The sequence below is a fragment of the Lepisosteus platostomus genome, chromosome 15 (assembly GCF_059453375.1).
Source record: "Lepisosteus platostomus isolate fLepPlt1 chromosome 15, fLepPlt1.hap1, whole genome shotgun sequence".
NCBI classification, from domain to species: Eukaryota; Metazoa; Chordata; class Actinopteri; order Semionotiformes; family Lepisosteidae; genus Lepisosteus; species Lepisosteus platostomus.
Window position 1 is genome coordinate 13,850,639 of NC_142625.1, and position 23,961 is coordinate 13,874,599.

At 47.5% G+C, this 23,961-nt stretch overlaps 1 protein-coding gene across 5 annotated transcripts in view; it reads left to right on the plus strand.

Annotated features, from left to right (window-relative positions):
* LOC148648021 (phosphatidate phosphatase LPIN2) overlaps nucleotides 1–23,961 on the plus strand; it is a 35,806-nt gene that overhangs the window by 9,001 nt on the left and 2,844 nt on the right. For 2 of the 5 annotated variants that reach the window (XM_088607417.1, XM_088607415.1), the window contains exons 2-19: nucleotides 5,004–5,204; nucleotides 6,008–6,103; nucleotides 8,071–8,300; nucleotides 9,095–9,202; nucleotides 9,858–9,966; nucleotides 12,891–13,578; nucleotides 14,117–14,210; nucleotides 14,782–14,969; nucleotides 16,562–16,655; nucleotides 16,914–16,983; nucleotides 17,369–17,461; nucleotides 18,412–18,485; nucleotides 19,291–19,426; nucleotides 20,714–20,862; nucleotides 21,338–21,424; nucleotides 21,996–22,148; nucleotides 22,814–22,928; nucleotides 23,731–23,834. In XM_088607417.1, the coding sequence (XP_088463543.1) occupies nucleotides 5,013–5,204; nucleotides 6,008–6,103; nucleotides 8,071–8,300; nucleotides 9,095–9,202; nucleotides 9,858–9,966; nucleotides 12,891–13,578; nucleotides 14,117–14,210; nucleotides 14,782–14,969; nucleotides 16,562–16,655; nucleotides 16,914–16,983; nucleotides 17,369–17,461; nucleotides 18,412–18,485; nucleotides 19,291–19,426; nucleotides 20,714–20,862; nucleotides 21,338–21,424; nucleotides 21,996–22,148; nucleotides 22,814–22,928; nucleotides 23,731–23,834 (2,780 nt within the window). In that variant the 5' untranslated portion in view covers nucleotides 5,004–5,012. Of the gene's footprint in view, nucleotides 1–1,405; nucleotides 1,633–3,954; nucleotides 4,100–4,152; nucleotides 4,321–5,003; nucleotides 5,205–6,007; nucleotides 6,104–8,070; nucleotides 8,301–9,094; nucleotides 9,203–9,857; nucleotides 9,967–12,890; nucleotides 13,579–14,116; nucleotides 14,211–14,781; nucleotides 14,970–16,561; nucleotides 16,656–16,913; nucleotides 16,984–17,368; nucleotides 17,462–18,411; nucleotides 18,486–19,290; nucleotides 19,427–20,713; nucleotides 20,863–21,337; nucleotides 21,425–21,995; nucleotides 22,149–22,813; nucleotides 22,929–23,730; nucleotides 23,835–23,961 lie in introns of those variants that run through there. The other 3 variants (XM_088607418.1, XM_088607416.1, XM_088607419.1) reach the window with 3 other exon arrangements.

Below are 23,961 nucleotides of genomic sequence, written 5' to 3' on the forward strand. Positions count from 1 at the left end.
CTGCCCTCTCCCGCTGTCGGTCTCTCTGTCCTGCCCTCTCCCTGTCTGTCCGAGCTCTCTCCCTCTCCCGCCGTCGGTGTCTCTGTCCTGCCCTCTCCCGCCGTCGGTGTCTCTGTCCTGCCCTCTCCCTGTCTGTCCGAGCTCTCTCCCTCCCGCTGTCGGTCTCTCTGTCCTGCCCTCTCCCTGTCTGTCCAAGCTCTCTCCCTCTCCCGCTGTCGGTCTCTCTGTCCTGCCCTCTCCCCGTCTGTCCGAGCTCTCTCCCTCTACCGCTGTCGGTCTCTCTGTCCTGCCCTCTCCCTGTCTGTCCGAGCTCTCTCCCCCTCCCGCTGTCGGTCTCTCTGTCCTGCCCTCTCCCTGTCTGTCCGAGCTCTCTCCCTCTACCGCTGTCGGTCTCTCTGTCCTGCCCTCTCCCTGTCTGTCCAAGCTCTCTCCCTCTCCCGCTGTCGGTCTCTCTGTCCTGCCCTCTCCCCGTCTGTCCGAGCTCTCTCCCTCTCCCGCTGTCGGTGTCTCTGTCCTGCTCTCTCCCCGTCTGTCCGAGCTCTCTTTCTCTCTCCCCCCGCACACCAGCTGACTCCACTGATTCGGGGCTTTGCAGCTGGACTCTGAAAGTGCTGCCTGCTGCAGATCCTTTAACTGAGCACTGTGTCTGTACACAAACGGGACAACAACAACAAAAAAAAAAAGCTCGCACCAGCCAGAAGCCCCGGGTGAGCCAGCAGCGGAGGGGCACAGCACTGCTGCCCGGGACCATTCCAGTCAGTTTTGTACTCGTTCACATCTGCCTTTCTACCCGACGATTCCTCACACAGCTCTGCCCATTGGTGAGAAAATCGGATTCCCCAACAGGGGCACTTTCTCAGTCCTGTATCCCCCCGCCCCCACACACACACTCACACACCTGTCTTCCTTCCTGTGCCCGTAATGGGATCCAGATACTCTACCTGCCTGCCACCCTCGTGGTCAAGGACAGCTCCTCCTCCCTCTGGCACCCCACGATCGGAGGTGCCACACGCCACATGTACACGGTGTTTGGTTGCGCGGCTTTTTATAAAAGCCCCGTGAGGCCGCTGGGTGCAAAAGTGCCCGATTTATTTAGAAACTGCTGGCTTGCAAGCGGCGGTCAAGCTGTCATGTGCAGCACGAGAGGAAGTGTGAATGCACAGAGCTGGGAGGGGGGTGGGTGGGCAGGGGCTGTGTGTGAATGTGCTGGGCCCCTCTCTCTCGCTCTCCCACTCTCTCACTCTCTCAGCGCAGTGGGGCTGCAGCCAGAGAGACAGGCCCAGGGTGGCGGGGGGGACACAGCACAGCCCGGAGACCACCAGCGCGGCGCTGGCCTGGGGAGTTCGCAGATCTCGAGGAAAGGGAGAAAAGCAGGGGGGGGCGTGGGAGACGTTCACCGCAACGGAGGCATCAGAGAAAAGGAGGGTCTGGGGGCCAAGCGATTAGGGTCACTTGATGTAGCGCCCTGTGAGGAGCTGGTCCCCGATTATAGCAAGCGAGACCCAGAGAGGCCTTGTCAACACCCGGGAGCGCCGCAGTGGGGAATGCTGGGAGTGTTGTCCTCTGATGGCAGCTGGGGGGACCCAGGGACAGAGCGTCGTGGGGAACGAGTCCCTGCACCCCTCGCTGTGGGTAAGCAGCTCAGCAGCTTTCGGGTTTATTTTCAGCTTCACTGCTTCTCCGTGGTGATCTTATTTTCCTGCAGGACAGCGAGGGTTGTCTTAAGTTGCAGAGGGTGTCCACCTTTTTCGAAAAAGGAAACAGGCTTTCTTTTCTTCTGGCCACCTCATCTGCTTGGAGTGCAGAAAGGTCTTCATCTGCCCTTTAGCTGTGAAGCTTGAATGCAGCATGATGCTCTTCAGGCTTGAGCTGTGAGGTCAGACTCAGGTGGCTGTTTGATTTGTGTACCAAGTCCTAGTCTGCTTTGTTTCGTTTGCCTTAATGGGTTGAAATGATCATTTGCAGTTGTTGGCCCTGTTGTACTGTCAGAACAGTAAAAACTGATTTAAAATGAAATGTGTGGTGAGACTAGAGAAGGGTTCTTCCTGAAACACATGAGGATGAAAATTGAAAATTGAAAGATGCCCATCTATAGCTACACTTACATGCAGATCTTTTCAGATCATGCTTAGCACGTCATTTAAAAATGTAAGAGACTAAAATCTAGGACTTTCTGCCTGTCTGCCTTTAATCTAAACTTTGACCTATGTACCAGTTACAAATTACAAACCCAGGTTGTGATGACAGCTTGTATCAAAACAGGGTCTGACCAGCAGGTTTGAAGTTTCCTGCTGGCTTCAGGAGTACTTTTTCTGTCTGCTGTGATGCCATCCAAGAAAACAAATAACGTTCTTGTTGTCTTATCTCCCAAGGGTTTCTGTTCATTCTATCTAAAAGAAACTGCTGCACGTTATTTGCAGGTTTCAAGCCTGCTGTTTTGGAGATCCCTTGTGTATTAGTTACTGAAGCTACAGTCGCCAACCTGTGACCGGCTGGATACCAGGTGCCTGACAACTGACACCCTTTGTCTTTTGCCAGGGTTCTTTTTAGTTTTTTTTTATTTATTGTCTTTCATTTATTTGATGATTTGGTATTTATCCAAAGTCGCACCTGGGATTCAAACCCACTGCCTTCCTTTCCTTACAAGTCTAACTCTTACATTCACTTTCTTTACTGATTTATACGATGTACTTACGACTTACTGGAGTAATTTGTGTGAGGTGGCCTGCTCAAGGGCACATCAGCAGTGTCTCCCCTGGGGTAAGAACCCACAACCTTCCAGTTATGAATCCAGAAACCTGAACATTGCACCATTCTGCTGCCCTACAAATGATGACAGCCAGCATGAAACATGAGCCTGTAACTCCTGAAGCAATTCGAAACAACAAACAGCACCTGTTTGGCCACAGTGTCTTACACATGCTGTATATCTATTATATATTTTTGTGACTGGCATTCCTAGTGATGAGCTCTAAATTGCAACACTGCACTATGCAGCAGTGTAAACCAAATGAAATTCATTGATAGAATCATTAAAACACAAATTACAAAGAATCCCCAGAAAGAGATTAATTACAGGTGTTCGAAGTATGTTGATGTGACAGTGGCATCAAAGAGCATTGTGTTTACTTTGGCTGCGATCAGGCCTGCAGCCCTTACTCAAGAAAGTTACTGCACAGGGAGCTGCCCAGGGCAGACAAATCCACTGTGTGGTTCCTCAGTGCGTCTGTCCTGTCTCCAGGTGTGTCAGCGTGTGGTGCTGATGCTTCTGTGAGCTCTGGTAGTCTTCAGAAAGGCTCTCTTGTCCCGTGAGATGGAGACTTTAGTGAACTAGAATCATGCGTTCGAATGGCAGCAGTTTCATGTTCTAAGTAAAATCCGATCGTACGTTGTGGAGTGTTGTGATGAGTTTGTGCTCCTCAATTATGTCACATAGGAGTTTTTACTTTTAAGAATATGACACTCCTTCTGTTTTAACAACTGTGTTGTGTGCTCTTCTGGGTAAGAATTAGTGTACATCCCTTTGTACTGTGTTGTGAGGGTTCACTGGGGATAGTGGTTCCAGTCCTTTCTGTAGTCAGGGGGATACCCACAGGTTTCCCTTCTCCTCCTACCTCTTTCGTTGCTACATATCCAGACCCTTTTTGTCCACTATGTTCAGATCGGCACCTAGGAGCCACCTTTTTAAATGCAACTGTGTGAACAAGTCAACTTGTTAACTTGGAACACTCCTTTTTGACTATAGACAGTAGTAGCCTTGTATAATATCTGCTGTACCATAGTGCCTACTGGAAAACCTACTGTCTTTAAGAGAAAGAAGAGGTGTTGCCATAGATAGATACCAGAGATACCATCTGAGACTGAGGCTTGTCTACTAGCTGACAATTCTGTTCTGTTCAGCAACATGAGCTAAGATGATGTGCTTAGGTTGTTTTTCTGCATCTTTTCCTCCAGTAATAAATGATCACAGATCTACAGCAGTCGTAATGCAGAGGGCTGGAAGTTCTGACCTTTCAAAGAGGAACACACAAAGCCTTGCATCATTCTGCTGTTTAAATAAGATCTGTCCCCTCCCAGGAGCACCTAGAGAGAGGCATAGGTATGTGTGCTGTGATCCAGGTCCATCAGCGGTCAGGGCTAGCCCTCCCTGGAATGCAGCTGTAAATACTAGATAAGTGTTAGACCTTGGCTGCTTGCAGGGAAGTGGGATTTCTGGACTGCAGAGTGTAACTGGATCCAAAGGTTAAAGCTAATGCAATAGGATATCATCTTCAGTCCCTGTAATGGACAGAAAGCCTGCCAGCAGGAGCTAGTTAGAAAGTAAGTAAATTTTTTCATTCTCCAATGCACACGTGCAGGTAAGATTTCTTAACCTATGCCTTTGTTTTCTTCTGCTTCTTTTTGATTTCCCACACTTCAAATTGTATTTTTTGTTCATGTTAACGGTCAGAAACAACATGTTTGCGTTGGTTCAATAACGTTGCTCCTGGATGCAATGCCATATCCTCTATGGTTCAATCAGTACTGAATCTGTTCCTCTATAAACTATATTGGTACTTGTTTTTTTCTGCCTGCGTCCGGTTTACACTCCAGAGCTGTTTTGTACAGCTGAAAATCTCCATCCAGCTTGTCAGGAGGAAGTGGGACTCACTGTCCTGCACACAGAATGTATGAAATGGTCTCATATCCAATGCTCACCAGATCTATGTGAAGACAGGCTGAAAAGAGGCTTTTTAAGATGCTCTCCAGTCATAAGATGTGTCAGAGCTACCATGCTCTTCATAACTGCTTGATACTTTGTGCACAATCTGTAAAAGGGTCGAATTTATTCTCTGATGACCCAGCAGGGTGATGGCTGTGAAGGGTCTGGAGGAGTCCCACTCAGTGGTCAATGAGCTGCACGCTGGGTGTTTCCCGTTGGGGACAGGAGGAGCGTGTGTACTAACCCTCTCTCGCGGCAGCACAGGCTCAGTTTGCATGAACCCCCTCGCCCTCTCCTGCAGTCTCAGACCATGAACTACGTGGGCCAGCTGGCGGAGACGGTGTTCGTGACCGTGAAGGAGCTGTACCGGGGGCTCAACCCCGCCACGCTGACCGGCGGCATCGACGTCCTCGTCGTGCGGCAGCCCGACGGCTCCCTGCAGTGCTCGCCGTTCCACGTGCGCTTCGGCAAGCTGGGGGTGCTGCGCTCGCGCGAGAAGGTGGTGAGTGAGGGGGGGGGGGGAGTCCGCGGTCCAGTCCAAGTCTCGCTGGCCGAACCCGACCAGACCAGGGAGGGACTAAAGAGCTCTGACAGGCAGGGGAGCACAGACCTGCTTTATAGAAGGGCTTCTCATCCTCATCCCTAGAGCTTCAGTGTCGGTTTGAACATGCCTTGTGTAAAAGTTTGAGTTTAAGTGCAGCATATTTCATTACGCCGACTAGCTCTGTTGGTGGAGCACGAGACTCATCCTCTCAGGGTAGTGGGTCCGTGTCCCACGTCGGGCGCCAGGTCCTCCATGTTGGAGGTTGGGCAGAAGGCTAACCACCCTGTCCCGTGAAAAAAACTCATGTTTACGGAAACAGCAACAGGATGTTGCTGCCCCTACAAGCCGGAGGGTATAACGGGCAAACATCCATCCATCCATCCATCCATCCATCCATCCATCCATCCATCCAAATTCATGATTTCCATAACATGATTGCTAATCTCTTTAGACATTGAATACCGTTGCTGCTCTTGAGGAACCTGTACAAAATTATTCGTACTACTTTTTCATTTATCCTGCTCATTAATATGAAATGATCGCAGGCTGTGTGCGTGAAGGAGTGCAGGACAGTGAAAGGGTCCCACTGACACAAGCAGGGGGCTCCCTCCTCCCCATCCCAGCACACCTGTCCAGGATGGGTATTCTTTGGGAGGGGGTGTCATGGCCTCCGCTTGAAGTCGCCGGGAGTGGGCGCCGGTTGAGAGCGGCTGTGTATACCCAGCCCTTTGGGCTCAGTAACGGGTGGCTCTGGCCTGCAGGTGGACATCGAGATCAATGGGGAGCCGGTGGAGCTGCACATGAAGCTGGGCGACAACGGGGAGGCCTTCTTTGTGGAGGAGAGCGAGGACCTGCAGGTTTGTCACCGGCTGCTCCCAGCAACCGTGAAATGTCTGTTTTTGCCAAATTGTAAGTGTGACAGTGGAGCACAACTCCCACTGCACTCCCTGCTCAGCACCTGAGGCTCATCAGGTCTGGTATTGAAGAGATCTCAGAAGTGGTTCAAGTTCTGAACTAGCGTTCTAACGAAACGGCTACTAAATTATTATCCCTTTATAACATATAACATCACTTTATTAACCCTTTACAATTTCTTGCATTAGGAATTTCTTTTTTGCATACCCCAGCTTGCTCTCCATGAGACACACAGACATGGAGAGAAGCTTGGGGTCAGAGCGCAGGGTCAGCCATTGTACAGTGCCCCTGGAGCAGTTGGGGTTAAGGGCCTTGCTCAGGGGCCCAACAGAATAAGATTCCTCTGCCAGCTGCGGGATTTGAACCGGCAACCTTCCAGCCACAGGCGCAGATCCTTAGCCACAGAGCCACTGCTCCGCCCCTTTAGTGGAAAGACTCTTCTTTGTATAGAGCGAAGAAGTCTTGTCTTATGATATGACGACACACCAGCACACCGCTCGCTTCCTGGCTAAGGAAAGGAGTGCTCTGCCGGTGCTCAGGCAGTCCATGCAGATCCACACTCTTACAGAAGAAACTTGCCACACTTATCTCTCTTGTTGTTTGTAAGGCTGTTCTTTCCTGCAGTGCTGTTTTGCCGCTGTGCTTCTTTGTCTTTCTGTCAGTGGTATACCAGACCACAGCACTTTCCTTCCTGATTATAGGTAATGAAAGAGACAACAGTACCTGGACTGTCTGTCTGTAGGCACAGTGAACTTGTTAAAGGTGCATGAGAACAGTATATAAATGTGTACAGTTATTAAGAATTTTCAGAATTCTATTAGAAAGATACTTTATTGATCCCGTGAGGGAAATTGCAGAATTTACAGGCTAGTTATGTGTTTGATATAAATCAAATCAAAGTTTATTTATCAAATGCACAACAATACAGCGTGCAGCAGTAGTTGCTGGCAATGAAATGTCTTTTCTGCAAGCTCACAAGAATCACAAAAATCACAAAATTAAGGTTGAACAAAATTAAATGAACTTTATATTTCCATATCTTTCTCTGCTGTCTGCTCTGCCTGTATGTTGCCCAGGCTCGGAGCACAGATTAAGCTGTATGGTCAAGGTGGTGCCGGGCCACTGGGGTTGGGTGGGCAGTGAAACGCGCCCGAGACGCCTGTGAGTTTACAGGAATAGATGTACCGCTCCTCCTGTCCACACTGACTAACTCTCCTGCGAGGACTGTGTCGGATGTCCAACGCAAGGGTGGATCTGTATGAGGAGCATGTCCACAGGGGAGTGGACAGCTGGGTTGCTACAAGAAAATAACTGATTTCCAATCTCTTTAAAAGACTTGAGTGAAGCAAGAAAGTAATCCACTTCGTTGCTTCAGTCATAAATAAATTAAGCTGGCTGTCAGATCAGTGAGTGCTCCTGACCCCTGCCAACTGAGTTAATGATAATAATATTTGTGACAGCAGCCAAAGTGCTCCAGTCTGCTCACCACACACCAGCTATCATTGTTGAGAAGAGCAGAGCGATGAAGCCAATTCAAGATGGGAATTATTAGGAGGCCATGATTTGTAAGAGCCAATGGGAAATTTGGCCAGGATGCCGGGGTTACACCCCTACTCTTTTCGAGAAATGCCCTGGGATTTTTAATGACCACAGAGTCAGGACCTCAGTTTTACGTCTCATCCAAAGGACGGTGCCTGTTTACAGTATAGTGTCCCTGTCACTATACTGGGGCATTAGGACCCACATGGACCACAGGGTGAGCGCCCCCTACTGGCCTCACTAACACCTCTTCCAGCAGCAACCTTAGCTTTCCCAGGAGGTCTCCTATCCAGGTATTGGCCAGGCTCACACTGCTGCTGTGAGCTGCAGGGTGATATAGCTGAGTGTTGAGCCCGTGTCTCTCCCGCAGGACAGGGTCCCAGCGCACCTTTGCACATCCCCCATCCCCCTGGAGAGCGCCGAGGACTGCGAGGCCCCAGGGACGCCTCTCAGCGGCGCCTCCCGCAGGAAGAAGCGGCGACGCAAGCGCACGCGTTCGGACGCCCCCTGGCGGGAAGAGGGGAGCTCCTCCTCCGATGAGCGGGACGTCCCGGAGAGCGAGGGATCTGGGCCAGAGCTGCCCGCACACCTAGCAGCCAGGTTAGTCTGCCAGCATGGCTCTCTGGTCTTTTCAAGATGGATTTTAAACCTGATAGTATTTTTCAAGCTCTTTGAAATCTAACCTTGAAACTCCCCGCCAATCTATAGTCATCACCCAGTTCCACAAAGCGTCACGTTAGAAACAATTTGATGGGCCAGTGAATGATGACACATCCATTGCAGCTGCGTTATACAGCAGCTACCGGCATGTAGAGTAGAGTTTATTGTCATATGTCCAATAAACATTGCATTGGAATCCTTATTCTTATTCACGCTGATCTCTCAGGACATACACAGTACAGCAGACAACACCACACAATGTAGACAGTACGTTACAAACATAAATATTAACAGGAGCCATAAATATGTAGTAGTGAGAAAACCACATGGAAGACCATGCAAAAAGTGCATGGTGCAGGTTTGTATTGAGTCTGAGGCATTGCAGTTAGCTGTTGAGGATGCATACTGCAGTAGGGTAGAAGCTGTTCTTAAGTCTACTGGTCCATGTTAGAAACTGTTTATGCTGTAGTGTTGACAGGTGTGGCTGTTAATGTGGCAACACTGACTCTCGCTTGCACCTTAGTGTTTGTTAGATTGGTCCAGGTCTCCTCATATGATGCATCACTGGCATTCCTGTCACTCATGGGTAGGAGAAATCAAAGTGCAGATCTGCTTTCTTCCTTGTATCCAGATGGAAACGCACCATCAAGTCCTGAGTTTGGGTCATTCAAAAATGTTTTTCAAAGTTTTAAACTCAGCATCACACTAAAGCTTTACTCCCGGTGTCTCAACAGCAGTTCTGTCTACTATTCCTTTTCGGAGGACCCGGCGCTAGAAACAGGCAACATGCTGTCCCGAGACGTCCATCCCTATTCCGATGGAGAGTGGTCGCTCTCCGAGAGGTGAGCTTGTGCTCGTATGGTATAGCTCCCCACTGCTTTTCCCGAGGCAGGAAGGTGTGACCCTTCAGCAGGTGTGAGCCTGGTCAGTACCTGGATGTGAGATCTCCTGGGGGAAAAAAACTAAGGTTGCTGCTGGGAGAGGTGTTAGTGGGGCCAGCAGGGGGCGCTGACCTTGCAGTCTGTGTGGGTTCTAATGCCCCAGTGTAGTGAGGGGGACAATATACTGTAAAAAAGGCGCCGTCCTTCAGATGAGATGTAAAATCTCTGTGGTCATTAAAAATCCCAGGGTATTTCTCAAAAAGAGTAGGGGTGTAACCCTGGCGTCCTGGCCAAATTTCCCATTGGCCTTTACCAATCATGGCCTCCCAATAATCCCCATTCATGAATTGGCTTCATCACTCTGTTCTCCTCCCCACTGAGAGCTGGTGTGTGGTGAGCGTACTGCCACACATTGGCTGCTGTTGCATCATCCAGGTGGGGCTGCGTGGTGGTGGAGGGGATCCCCATTACCTGTAAAGCGCTTTGAGTGGAGTGTCCAGAAAAGCGCTATATAAGTGTAAGCCATTATTATTATTAAATGGAAGCAGGTGGCTGCAAGCACAGACCTTGAATCTGGGGTTTGGTATTCTCAAGTCAATACTTCTCTCTCTTCCAGCGTGTTCCAGAGCCGACCCTCATCCCCCAAAAGTGATTCAGAGCTGCTGGTCCGCCCACAGGAGTCTATGGGGCCCCAGATGCAGTGGGCCTGGGGCCGCTTCCCGAAGGTAGGCAGCCCTGAGGAACAAGAAAGATCTGGGTCAGGTCACTGCAGGCCTTTCTACCTCCCAGCCCTGTTTGAACAAACTGGTTCCACCCACTGTAATTGTCAGCCCATGAGTGTACCACAACCTTGTCACAAAATCGCAGACAACCTGTTCCTTAAACCAGTTGATTCACTAGACCATCTTAACTTCCACAAGCTGCTATATCATTTAGCAATATTTATAACACATGTATTAAATTAGTGAATACGCTTTCTTGAAATTGAGGGCGTCCGTGTTTACATCTGCATTTGTACAGCTGATCGTAAGTTAATGATATATTAAACTTTATATTATATTGCAACTTTAAAAGTAGCACCTTTTCCGGTAAGTGTAAGAAAAGTTATAAGGATAGCAGATTACAAAATGAGCTTATAAGGTACACGAGCAGATAGAGGTGCAGCAGAAAATACAAGATAATTAGAAAATAGAGAAGACACAGACAATAATTAAATGCCTTTCTGAAAAGAAATGTTTTGAGGACGGATTTAAATGCTTTCAGGGTTGGGTACTCAGACATTCTTGGGGATTGAATTCCAGAGATTTGGGTTGTAGCAAGAGATGTCCCTTTCACCCATGAGTGTAGATGAGCTTGGAGAACATATAAAAAAGTGAGATGAAAAAAGGTTGCGAGATGAGCAGTACACAGATATGTCTACCCAATGTACTGAGGTGCCAAGCCATGTAGAGCCTTATTGGTGAGTACGAGGATGGTGTTGACCCCGAACCTAATAGAAACCTAGTGCAAAGACTCTAAGACAGGGGTAATGTGATGGCTTGCATGCAACCTGCTCAGGATTCTGGCTGTCAAATTCTGAACATATTGGAGTTTGTACAGTGTGGATATAAATACCCGGGTAGGTTAGGGTGTTGCAGTAATCAACAGTCTGGTGGTATTGAAAAGAATGATATTTTTACAGTATTCTTCACATGAGGGTTAGAAGTCAAGCCAGAATCAAATCCATCCTAGGATAGGATTCCTGCATTGGTTTTACATAGTTGCTGTGAGGTGCCGAGCAGAATGACTTCAGCATGGTTGCAGTTTAAGCAAATTTGAGTCATCTAGGTTTTTACATCAGAGATGCAACTAGAGCAGTGGTTCTCAAACTTTTTGGACCAAGTACCACCCCTGATCAAACCAAACCATCCAAGTACCACCTACAACTCATCTTCTTAAAGGAACCCCAGAAAATCACAATGACCAACATGAGCGCCCGTGTGCGCACACACTCGCATACACATGTAATAAATATTAAAATAAACTTTATTTGATATAGCACCTTTTAAAGGTGGCTTCTCAAAGCGCTTTAAAGAATGACAACAGGAACAACAGCAATTAAAAATAAATAATGAAAAAGCACCATTTCAGCGAGAGGGGTGAGCCTGTTTAGTCGAGCAAAGCAGAAGGGAATTCATTGGTCGAGCCTTGATACAATACACAACAGAGTCAAACAGATTTTAATCGTTTAAATTTTCTTGACGACCAAGGCCTTGCAGTGGATGCTGCAGTGCGTCCACTTCATATCTGGAGCAACCTCTCTAATTCGTGCAACTACTTGTGCGTCGGCTTGTCATCTTTGTAGCACAGTCTGTACAAACTCAGACGCATTTTATCTAGTCGAGGCCATTCTCTTCGATAAATTTATTCAGAAACTGAAATATGGGCTCTCCTGCAGTTCCTGTTGGTAGCGGCTTATGGAACAGAAAGTCCTCATGGGACATGCCCTCAAACTCGTATCGAACATAAACGAGTAAACTGGCCAAATCAACGACATCTACAGACTCATCTAATTGCAGTGAAAAGCAGCTGCTTATCTTAACTCGCTCTATCAGCGTACTTTTGACATCATCCGCCATATCAATAATTCTACGAGTGACTGTCTTTCGGGGGGGGCAGCAGGTCGAGCTGTTTAGCAGCCTTTTCTCCACACATAATACGTGTCAGCCCTTTTGCCAACGGTAAACAAAGTTCTTCACAAGTAGTTTGGGGCTTACCTGCTTTAGCAATCCGCAAGCTGGCATTTATCCCCGTTTCCATTTCAGGAGTCCGTCTCAGAAGTTAAAAGAATGGGAGCGAAACACAGAGATGCTCGGTGTATTTTTCTTAAATTAACCTAGAACAGTTCTTAAATATTTTTCTGTTATCACGCTTTCCTGAGCTCCCAAGATTGCCAGCGTTTGTAGTATGCATTTCTGTGCTCTCCTGTGCTCACAACATTGGCATTGTTCCAAATTCACGCACAGTCTCCTACCTCCCTATTTGCTGGAGATCACTTTTTTTAAATACAATTGGTCAGTTACATTCGTAGCATGCATTCCTATAGAATGGTATAGAATTCCATAGTAGCTCTTGTGTCCACTCAAGTATTAGCGTGCGCTGTATCGTAGTATGTAGGCTGTGTATTCGACAAACTAATTTTATTCAAATAGAAAATATGAAAACTCTTCCCAATTTTTAAGTGCACTCAACAAAGTTCTAGGGTCATATGGCGTACCACATGGCAGCGTACCATAGTTTGAGAACCACTGAAATAGAGAGTGCAGAAACAGTTACTTTAGTGTCAGGTTAAGTGTGGATGCAGATCTGAGTATTATCAGCATAAGAAGCTGATCATCAGTTGCTCAGAGATTGGAAAGCAAGATAATGAAGAGAGCAGTCGGCCAACCTATTGTGGTCAACTAATCGCCAATTTCAAATTTAATTGGTAGTGATGGCTACATTGGAGTGAAGTGATAGGTTTGATCCATTGAGCCACACACAATCCATTTTTCTTCCAGAAACCAGCCTGATTAGATGATGACATGTAAAGAAAGGGTTTCCAACTATTGCCATTTGTTGTGTAATAACAAAGGGGGCATATTTAACTTCCGTGTCTCAACTGCTGCAGGTCAAACAGAGTGAAAGACCTAAGTCAGAGGCCCAGGTAGGAGAGCAGTTCTCTCCGACTATCCAGCCCTCGGTGAGCACTCACTTCCGGGCCATCCAGCGACAGGACTCCTTCGAGATGGATGTGCCACCCGGGGAGAGCTTGGAACAAGATGGCAGTGTGACGGTCCTGAGGCCCGAACCCAGAGCGAGACCTCCAGGGCTTCAGATCCCAGAGGAGAGGCCACATCACGAGCACCCAGAGCCCACTCACACCACATGTTCTGCCCTGGGAGAAAACACAGACCTCCAACAAGCACCAGGCAACCTGGAGTTGGACAACGCAGGCCCGCCACTGCCAGAGACACTACATGCCGAGGGGATCAGTACCCCAGGGCCTGCCCAAGAAAGCAGATCTGAAACAGCAGAGCCCTCAGCAGAGACCTTGGCAGTGCAGGATGCTAGACCTGACCAATCAGTGAAGACACAAGAAGGAAGTGCTGAAGGGCAGACAGGAAGTGTGGACAGGCTGGAGGTGAGTGGTGAAGCAGGGCTGACGGAAAAGACGACTGTGTGCCCCCAGAGCAGTCAAACCACGGAGAACGTCGGGGTCACAGAGAGCTGTGAGCCAGGGGAGAGTTCAACGGGAGAAGCTGGGCTCACTTCTTCGGAGACCGCCATGAAACCTGAATCCCAGGAGAAAAAGAAAGGTACACAAGGCACTCTTCCTTTTTCTTTTTTCAGCTGACATAATGTTGTGTCTGGAATGTCAAGAAGCATGCTGAGAAGGCCAAGAGTATCTAATCATACTTAACTCTGTACGTTTCATAACAATCTGCCAAGTCAATGTGTGCGGAAAAGATCAAACACAAAGCAGGCAGTAAAATTAAACATTGAGAAAGGCCACAGATTTAAATCGGCATCTGGAATTACAGACAGACTCAATTCCTTGACAGTCATGTGAAGACAATTCCTCACCCTTTGTGCTGGGACTTGCTCTCTAGTCCCCTTAATGCAGCTGAAACTAGGGTGAGCTCTTGTGGCTCAGGTGAATCCGTGTGGCTCTGGTGTTGGAGAGCTTTCCGAGCAGCCTGGCTGCCAGATGCGTTTGCTGCCAGTTCATCTTCCTCGTTGGTTAGTAGTTTTGACAGACTTGCTGAAGATGATGCCTAAAAGTATGTCTTTCCTCCCAGCGGAAGCTGCTTTGCTGTTGGTTCAAGACGATGATTGAACCTTCTTCCCCCTCAGGTAAACGCAGCCAGCACCTGGGCCCTGCAGACATCTACCTGGATGACCTGACCAGCCTGAACCCGGAGGTGGCAGCCCTGTACTTCCCCAAGAGGTACGGCCCCCCGCTGCTGCCTTCACTCCTCGCCTTTGGTCCTGTGGCCGAGGGGGCAGTTTGTGAGCAGACTCTGCATTTCCTGCAGAGACTCGAGGCCCGGACTCAGGACACGGCTCGACTCAAGTCCGGTTCTGCTTATTCTTGGAAATTTAAGGCCCTACTGTTTTGTAACATTTTTTCGGAGAATTTCATTTCTGTGCTGGCTGGCTGGAGGTGGTCTTGAATATTATTTTTTAGGATAGGGATCGGTAAATCCCATTCCCAAGAGCAGCAGTGTCTTGGATTTCATTACACCTTGGATTGGAATTTCTTAATTGAGCTGGTAATTTGAATTAAAAATACGTAAATCATCTTAAGCACTTAAAGACCTTTAGGAGTCCATATTGTCCGAAAAGTAGTTTTTTTTTCAGAAAAAAGGAACGAAAGTTACTTTTTTACAACCTTATTAATTACTTATTTACAACCACCCTCTATAATGTTACAATCCAAACGATGTTCCACTCTCAGATACTGACTACTGCCACGTATGAGGGGTGACCATTTCCTGTTTCTTGTTTCCTGTTTGCAGTGACAGTGAGATGGGCGTGCGGGGGGGGGCGGACCGAGGATCGCTGTCCGGTACCCAGTCGCCGCAGTCGGTGGGCAGCGGGGCTATGGACAGCGGCACCGAGTACCTGTCCGACTCCACGAGCGACATGCCTGAGGTCACCATGTCGCTCTGTGGCAGGGTGGTTGATACCAGCCTCATCAACAAAGGTAGCGTAGAGGCAGAGGCAGAGTCAGCTGTCATTGAAACAGCCAGGTGACAATGTGGTCAACCAGGAGATTTAAATTCACTTTCTTTTTATCACTTTAACAACTTGTTTGTGCAAATTAAGTAGCTAAGTTAGAATGAATACAGTCGAGGACAGGGGACCAACTCCAAGGAAGAATTTGCTTTGCTACATCCTAAATTGGAAGGGCCAGTGCAAGTCCAGCTTAATGTTGGAGCTCTTAAAAGCAGGAAGTGTTACTGTGATGAGAAACCTCCACCTTACCTTACCTTTGGGTTTATAGAAAAGGATACTTATGCAGAAAATGCACACTCTTCAGCTTTTGTATAATCGCATCCGGTCTCGATCAGTTGGAACACCCACTGTGTATAACTGATATCCAGACTGGTTTAGTCAGCGGAGTTACAAATGATGACAGAGGGGTTTTTGCTTTGAATTGCTTTTGCCTTGGTTGTCAGACTGTTCAGCCTACAGTCTATAAGTATTGTTTTGCCGTAGAACAGTTTGGTTTTTACCAAGACCAAAACCTGGAGTGTGCATGAAGGATTCCTCTTTCTCACCAGGAGAATCAGTACAGAGTTTTGCAGCTGTTCTTCTGCCTGATGTATTAATCACTTCAGTCGGGAGCATCGTAATAAAGCCCTAAAAATAAATGATTGCATGATTTTTGCCTTACCAAGATGATAATAATAATTGCTTACACTTATATAGCGCTTTTCTGGACACTCCACTCAAAGCGCTTTACAGGTAATGGGGACTCCCCTCCACCACCACCAATGTGCAGCCCCACCTGGATGATGCGATGGCAGCCATAGTGCGCCAGAACGCTCATCACACATCAGCTATCATTGTGAGGAGAGCAGAGTAATGAAGCCAATTCATAGATGGGGATTATTAGGAGGCCATGATTGGTAAGGGCCAATGGGAAATTTGGCCAGGACACCGGGGTTACACCCCTACTCTTTTCAAGAAGCGCCCTGGGATTTTAAATGACCACAGAGAGTCAGGACCTCGGTTTTACGTCTCATCCGAAGGACGGTGCCTGTTTACAGTATAGTGTCCCCGTCACTATACTGGGGCATTAGGACCCACATGGACCGCAGGGTGAGCGCCCCCTGCTGGCCCCACTAACACCTCTTCCAGCAGCAACCTTAGGTCTCGCATCCAGTTACTGAGCAGGCTCACACCTGCTTAGCTTCAGTGGGTTGGCAGTTGTGAGTTGCAGAGTGATATGGCTGCTGGCTAAGATGCATATTGAGTTCCCCATTGCACCTGTGCTAGTCTTTTCAGTCCTGGGATTAGACATTTGCACACTGTTTGTGATGATCAAACTGATCTGGCCTTCACTTCACCGGTCTCTCAGAAGCGGGCAAGTGTTTCTGATCTTTGATCATAATGAAACCTACATTCAAGGAATGAGACAAAGAATAATGAATTGAAAAGAAGCATTGTGTCCAGACTGAGTCACATTAGTGTTGTGCAAAAGTGCACAGAAGTTCTCGGCAACAGTGTCATGTTTGTTAGCTCTCTGAATTGGTTAAAATGTTTAAGTTTTCCTTTTCTTCTTTGTTTCAGAGAAATTTATGGAGCACCTGGTCAGCTTCCAGGACTTTGTACAGAACCCTGGAATCATTGAGGACCCCAATCTTGTCATCTGCATCAACTCGAAGTCAGTCTTTTGCAAGAATTATAAACAAAATAGTATATTCATTAAATTTATATTGAATATCCAGACTTCGAGGCATTCTCTGTTACCTGCTCATATTTCTTGGTTTATCAGAATTAGATGATTTAGGTAAGCAAATCAAAAGTATTTAAGGGATTTTTTGTTTTTCAGGTTGGCAATTGTTGAGTAGTCCTCTGTGAAGTAGGTTTTGGTCTCAGATGACAAATTCATTTTCAAAACAAGTTTTTTTTTTATTTTCAGGTATTATAACTGGGCTGTTGCTGCACCAATGATTCTGTCAATGCAGGCTTTCCAGAAGACCCTACCAAAGGTACTGTCGCTGCTTGAATCTAAAAAACAGACAAGGCATAATTTCTCCGAGAAACAAATGATGTCGAAAGCCCCGGGTTAAAACCAAAGTGTTTTTCTTCCGATGTCATCAAATCTATACATGGATTTACTAAAAATGTACTTGTGTATTATACTGTACTCCTCAGTCATATCAAATCGCATGGTTGCAAATACAAATTGCTCGACTGAAAAGCAAAAAAAAACTGTTTCGACTTTGCTTTCCCAAAACCATCTTCCAGGTCTTGTAGTTGTCCTGGGCAGTTTGTTGCTTTAGTATAAACAGAAGTTTGAAAACAATTCTGTCATGAGTGGGCTCTGCCTCACCATGCCCTGCACTGAGATTCTCACTCTCTCCCCTTGTGCAGAGTGCTGTGGACAAGCTAGTGAAGAACAAGATGCCAAAGAAGTCTGGAAGGTGGTGGTTTTCCTGGCGTCGGAGAGATCTGGACACTAAACAGGTACAGGACTGGGACCTCACTGCTCTTCACAGCTCGGGAATACCAGGCCTTCATGTCCAGCAATAATCGGCACAGGAAAAGAGTACTTTAACAGGATGTTTCCCATCCTGTTGGATCATGTGTTGATATAAGTTGAGCTACCCATCCATCCATTGGGTGGAGCGATGGTACTGTGGCTAAGGATCTGTGCCTGTGGCTGGAAGGTTGCCTGTTCAAATCCCACGGCCGGCAGAGGAATCCTACTCCGTTGGGCCCGTAAGCAAGTCCCTTAAACCCAACTGCTCCAGGGGCGCCGTATTAATAGCTGACCCTGCGCTCTGACCCCAAGCTTCTCTCCCTGTCCGTGTGTCTCATGGAAAGCAAGTTGAGTATGTGAAAAAGAAAAATTCCTAATACAAGAAATTGTATATGGCCAATTAAGTGATCTTATCTTATCCCAATGCCAGTAGTTTCTGAGAGCATCTTTCAGAGGAGGATCCGAGGGATGGAGCCTGTGACTGAAGTAGTGCTGGACAGGCTGCTTTTCCTTGACAGCTGTCTTCAGACTGTCACTGGTGCAGTTGGCTGCTGGGCTCCATAGCAGTTGGTTCCCCTTAAAGATGAAGCTAATTAACACAAGAAATGACAAAATCATTATGCAAAAACAGGCACAATTGCAGAGAGCGTGGGTACATACATGGCTCTGATGCTGGAGAGCAGCAGGCACTTGTCTTTTTATTCCAGGGAACTCGGAGTTACATATGTAACTAATGTCTTACTGAATTGAACCAGTTTATCCACAATGTCAAGGAAGTGGCCAGCTGAGAAGGAGACATCTCAACTTAGCTGAACATTGGTCATCAAGAAACATGGCTAACGAATTGAGCCCAGTAGTACAAGCAGACTGAAGAGAAGCAGCAGGGAAAACGTGTAGGACATTTCAGTTCTGACTGCAGATCCTGTTTTTTCAGCCCGAGTCGAAGGAAGGCAAGACCGGAGAGCAGATGGGGACGGCCGCGGCTGATGGGGGCGTCTCCTCCTCTCAGTGAGCACTGCGCACTCTGTACTGCTGAAGGGGTCTCTGTGTCCCCAGTGTCTCCTCAGTCTGCTCATGCTCTGAGCTCCGGGCCACGGGCCTAACCTTGATAAATTGTCTGCACTCTTTATCTCCGCAAATGCTGTCGGGATATTTTTAAAGTCAAAAATTTTAAAAAAGCTTTTTTTTTTTTAATCAGTGTTTCCTATTGTGGGCACATCTGAAAAATGTGAAAGCCAGCGTAGGGTGTCTCCCCTCCCTCTCCTGACAGCTCTTATTCACTGTAGGATCTAGAGTTACTTCACAAAGCATTTTTTAGTACCATGTGCCAAATTATTTTTTTTTTGCAAGTCAAAAACATTCTCCTGACAGTGCGAGAGTGTTTTTGACCATCTAAGGTGGTTCGGAGTACAGCTGCAGATGTACACAAGACCCTCTATTCTGAATCGGCTGATTCCTGCCTTTTATTTGCAGACCAAGCCAGTGTCTAGTATACAGTGTCTTGTATACCACAAGGCCAGGAGTGTCTAGTCCTGGTCCTGGGGGGACCAGTGTGTCTGCAGGTATTCTAGAGCTCTTCAAAGCAGCTGCACCTAAAGAGCTGGGAGTAACTGAAATTCCTCTCTTTAAATGAGCTGATGCAGGTTGTTAATGCTGAGTTTAAATGGAAAGAGAACCTACAGACGCACCTGCTCTCCAAGACCAGGGCTGACCGTCCCCGTCTTGGGCAGACGTGTGGTTTCAGAGCTGGAGGAAGTCGTACGACTGCAGTTCTTGAGCCCGGACTGACCGGCTCTCGTCCCCGTTGTCTTAGGGCTAAGCAGGACGGCTCGTCCAGCGAGGACGACTTGGGATCAGCCAGGGAACTGCGGCCGGGACAGCCCATGAGCACATCACACTGCATCAGCCAGATGTACCGCAAGTCCCTGCGTCTCACCTCGGAGCAGATCGTAAGCCTCCTTACTCCGTCTAAAGTGCTGCAGTCACGCTGGGGGGCCTTGAACACCTTCTAGTTTCTTAACCGTCTGCTTGTACTTGAGCAAGAGACAACATAGGAAGTGTTTCATTATTTTTATCGCTCATCGTGTCATGGTTTCATAAATTTCATGATCCACTCATTGGTGGAGTTTGGCAGTCAGGGGCCTCGGTGCAAATATTTCTATGGGCCCTTCCTCCTCCCCTGCCGCAACCTGGTGCGGTCATAGAGCCGACTCGCTCATCTGAAATTCATCCTCCGGACATCGCTCGCCCCAGAGTCTGCAATCCTTTTGGTATGATACAGTATGCTGCTTTACTTGTCCGGTTGCATTTTCCTTCTCCGTCAGCCGGATGAAAGTCGCTGCCCGTGTGGCTGCTGGAGGTCGCTGGAGTGGCGATCGTGTGGCTTGTGCTCGCTCTGTTCAGTATAGCGTTTCGCTAGAGTTAACAGTGGCTCCGTGTCCAACTGCTGTTGGTTGCAGCCCAGAAGAGTCTCCATTTCAGTCCCTTTGGTGGCTCATGAATGTCTAGTCAATTACATAAATGTATTAAGTAAGCTTCAATTACATTTGTTGTCTGTACAACAAACCCCAGATCTAATCTTGGCCATAGACAAGTTCCTTTTATTTTGTTGGGATGCAAGGATTCAAGGCTCAGTCCAGTGAAGGTTTGAGATGAGTTTAGTTGTAAGGAAACTTCCAGAGAACACTGAAGGAGACATAGACAAGGTGTATTTTCCACAGTGCCCCAAATTGAAACAGTTTTACAGGGGTTTTTATAATTTTTCATCATGTTATCACCATGAATGGGGGTGAAAGAGTCCAAATTCTACTTATGGTCCAATGGCTATTCTTGATGATGTCCCACCTTTCAGCTTTCACCTTTCTGTGGTGTCACATACAACGGCAGGTGTCTGTTTAAAATTTCCTCAAGCAAGGTTTGGAGCAATGACCCCAGGCCAGAGTCAGATTGCTACAAGTTTTCCAGAAACTATGTGAATATCTAGTGATTCCCACGAGAGAGACAAACCTTCAATGTTAGTAAAGGTTACAAGTGAATTGCAGTCAGTATCAGAGAATAAAAATTTCTTGTCACCTCACTGTGTCATGCTGCCTTAGAGAGCCCATGTTTTGATGTGGGGGGCTGCAGTGAGGTCCCACTGACTCCTCCTCTAGCTCTGCCAATGTAACCACATGTAACCTGTGACTACTGATGGGTCATGGGAGTGTTGCTGTAATTCCACTTGTCGTCCTGCGCAGGCCCGCCTGAACCTGCGAGAGGGGGCGAACGAGATTGTGTTCAGCGTGACCACTCAGTACCAGGGCACCTGTCGGTGTGAGGCCGCCATCTACCTCTGGAACTGGGATGACAAAATCATCATCTCCGACATCGATGGCACCATCACCAAGTGAGTGAAAGTTCTTGGCTCTTGTTCTGTCGGGTCTCAATGAAAGATGCGTGGTAAGTAAAGTCAAGGATTTTTTCATGCTTTCAAAAGCTTGAAGGAAAATTAAAGTAAAGAACAGCAGAACAATGTGCAGTAAAACCCTGGTACTTGCCATCACGAGTCTGTACCCCTGAGTATCTGAGTTTTATCTGCTGGGGCGGAGTGGTGGCACTGTGGCAAAGGATCTGCGCCTGTGGCTGGAAGGCTGCCGGTTCAAATCCCACGGCCGGCAGAGGAATCCAACTCCATTGGGGCCCCTGAGCAAGGCCCTTAACCCCAACTGCTCCAGGAGCGCCGTACAGGTGGCTGACACTGCGCTCTGACCCCAAGCTTCTCTCCCCGTCTGTGTCCCAGCAAGCTAGGGTATGCGAAAAGACAAATTCCTAATGTCCAGAAATTGTATATGGCCAATAAAGTGATCTTCTCCGCATTACAGATCCGATGCCCTGGGCCACATCCTTCCTCAACTGGGAAAAGACTGGACTCACCGAGGCGTTGCCAAGCTGTTCCACAAAATCCACCAGTGAGTGTCCAGGAATCTGCATCCACTGCACGGAGGCACGACTGACCTTATCAGTGTGCTGTGTTTTACTAGATCTGTTCAATCATTGATTTGCTCCTCAGCCGAAACCCGGGCTTCACTGTTGATCCAAAACTAATCCAAAGAATATGGTACTATAATGAGGTTTGCAGCTATATGCATTGCACCAACTTGTTAAGCAGTCGAGGACAGCTCAGTGCTGTGATGCTGCGTGCTGTTGACTCAGAGCAAGCACATACTGCTTCGGGTGTCTGTGTACAGTTTGCCTGTTATCCCCATGTTCACATGAGTTTCCTCCGATCTCCCAACGACACGCTGTAAGTTCTTCCTTTTCTCCATGACTGTGCGGTTGGTATCCCACTGTGGTCCTGCACTGTGCCTCCTGCTTCCGAGATCTGCTGTGGCTTGCTGTGATCCTCACCAGGACAAGCAGCTTTCTGAGAATAGATGGATGAAAAATTAGCAAGTAACCTTGTTTGAGAGAAATACTCTGTGCCCAAACAGCCCATCAGCCCTGTGTACTAACAGAGCCTTGCATTTGTTTTCTGCCAAGGAATGGCTACAAGTTCCTGTACTGCTCAGCACGAGCTATTGGCATGGCTGACATCACCAAGGGCTACCTGCAGTGGGTGAACGACAGGGGTGCCGTCCTGCCCAAAGGCCCCGTGCTGCTGGCTCCAAGCAGCCTGTTCTCCGCCCTGCACAGGTGAGCTGCCCACACCTGCCCTCCTGGAGGGGCTGGCGCGGTGCTGACCGTCCTCGTCTGTCCTGAACCGAGATCTCTGCTTCAGGGCTGAAGAGGGAATCTGTGATCATGAATTCTTCAGAATATTAGTTGTATCTTCTTCTGGGCTTTAAGCATCTGATGAACAGATTTAACGGACTGCTTTAAAAAGATATGCTTGCAGGTGATGTTTCTTTCATTTTCAGTTTTTCCTCCGAAGATCAGCGCAGATAAAACTTCATTTCTCTGCAGAGCCCAGGGCAACTTTTAGAAGAACATGTGGGCAAGAGGATCATGTTCAGAAAATGCATTTAATTCTTAAATCAAGTAAATACAGTCTAAGTAGGGAGATGTGTCAGCATGCGTAGGCCGCAAAGGAACAAGTACAGGTTTATTTCATGCTGAAAAGTGAAGAAAAACGCACCGTTTGGGCAGTGGAGCCTTCTTTGGGTGTTCTTGTGTTTCTCTTCTCTTTTACATATTAAACACAGTCTAGTTCAACATTGTTGACTGCAGCTGTGATATTGAAGGGATGATTGAGGGTCAAATTCACCACGTCTGGCTCTCTGTTGTGACAGGGGCAGCAATTGAGAATACCGCGGCTTCCCCACAAACTACTGATCTCTTTTGCCTTTTGTTCATGACAGGGAGGTGATAGAAAAGAAGCCAGAAGTCTTTAAAATCGCCTGTCTGACGGACATCAAGAACCTCTTCAGCCCACAGAAGCAGCCCTTCTATGCAGCCTTTGGCAACAGGCCCAATGTAAGCTGGATTTCTGGGCTGCTCAGGGGGTTCTCGGTCTGAGAGGAGCCTGTAGGGGGCGCCGTGTCACCGAGCAGAGATTGTGGGGTGCTGTTCTGTATTTCAGCTTCATTATCTGGCATCTTATACGTTTGAAATTCTCAGCTTGAGTTCCAACTTGGATTTTCAGTTATCATTGTGGGTGGAATTCACCCGGCTCTTCGCTCTGCATTTTCAATGGCTGGAAAAATGAACTGGCTGCTGTCCTTGTCTTTAGTGTTGCTGTGGTCATCATCTCGTCTGGTGTACTCTAAATAAACACTGTGCGAGTTCTTAGTTACCAATGGCTTTGAAATAATGTTATGTAGAGTGACATTTTGGTGATATCTAATACATTCTTAATGTTTACATATTGTTGTGAAGAAACAATCATTTTTTCTACTCAGCATTACTTGTCGTTGAATGTCAAAGCTGTTTTCCAAGATGTCTCTTGTGCTTGTTGAACATGCATTTAGCAGTCCTGCTTCATGCCTGTGAGGGAAGAGCTTAAAAGCAGCGCAGCTCTGTGTGCAGTTTGAAAGGATACAGTTGGAGTAAAGGTTTTGTTGAACCATCAGTGAATATAGCACATAATGAATATGGTGTTTTAGTGAATTCATCATTTTAGGACACAAGAGATCCTCAACAGGTGACTGGATGGATATAGATCCTTGGCTCAATAAGCTACTAGCAAGCAAATGAGGGCTCCTGTCATCCAGTAGTGTTTTTACATCCTAAGTTTTCCACTTCTGCTCAGAACTGATTTTCTCATCTTTCCACTCAGGATGTTTACGCCTACAAGCAGGTAGGAGTTTCAGAGTCGAGGATCTTCACTGTCAATCCCAAGGGAGAGCTGATCCAAGAGCAAACCAAGGGCAACAAGTCATCGTAAGCATCTGGCTGTTCTCAGTCAGGCTCTCGGTATAATGACTTAAATCTGCAGCTGCATGTGTGATAAGTATCCCCACCTGTCCTTGTCATACCTAGACCGTGAGTTGTGTTTTAAAGTGTTTCT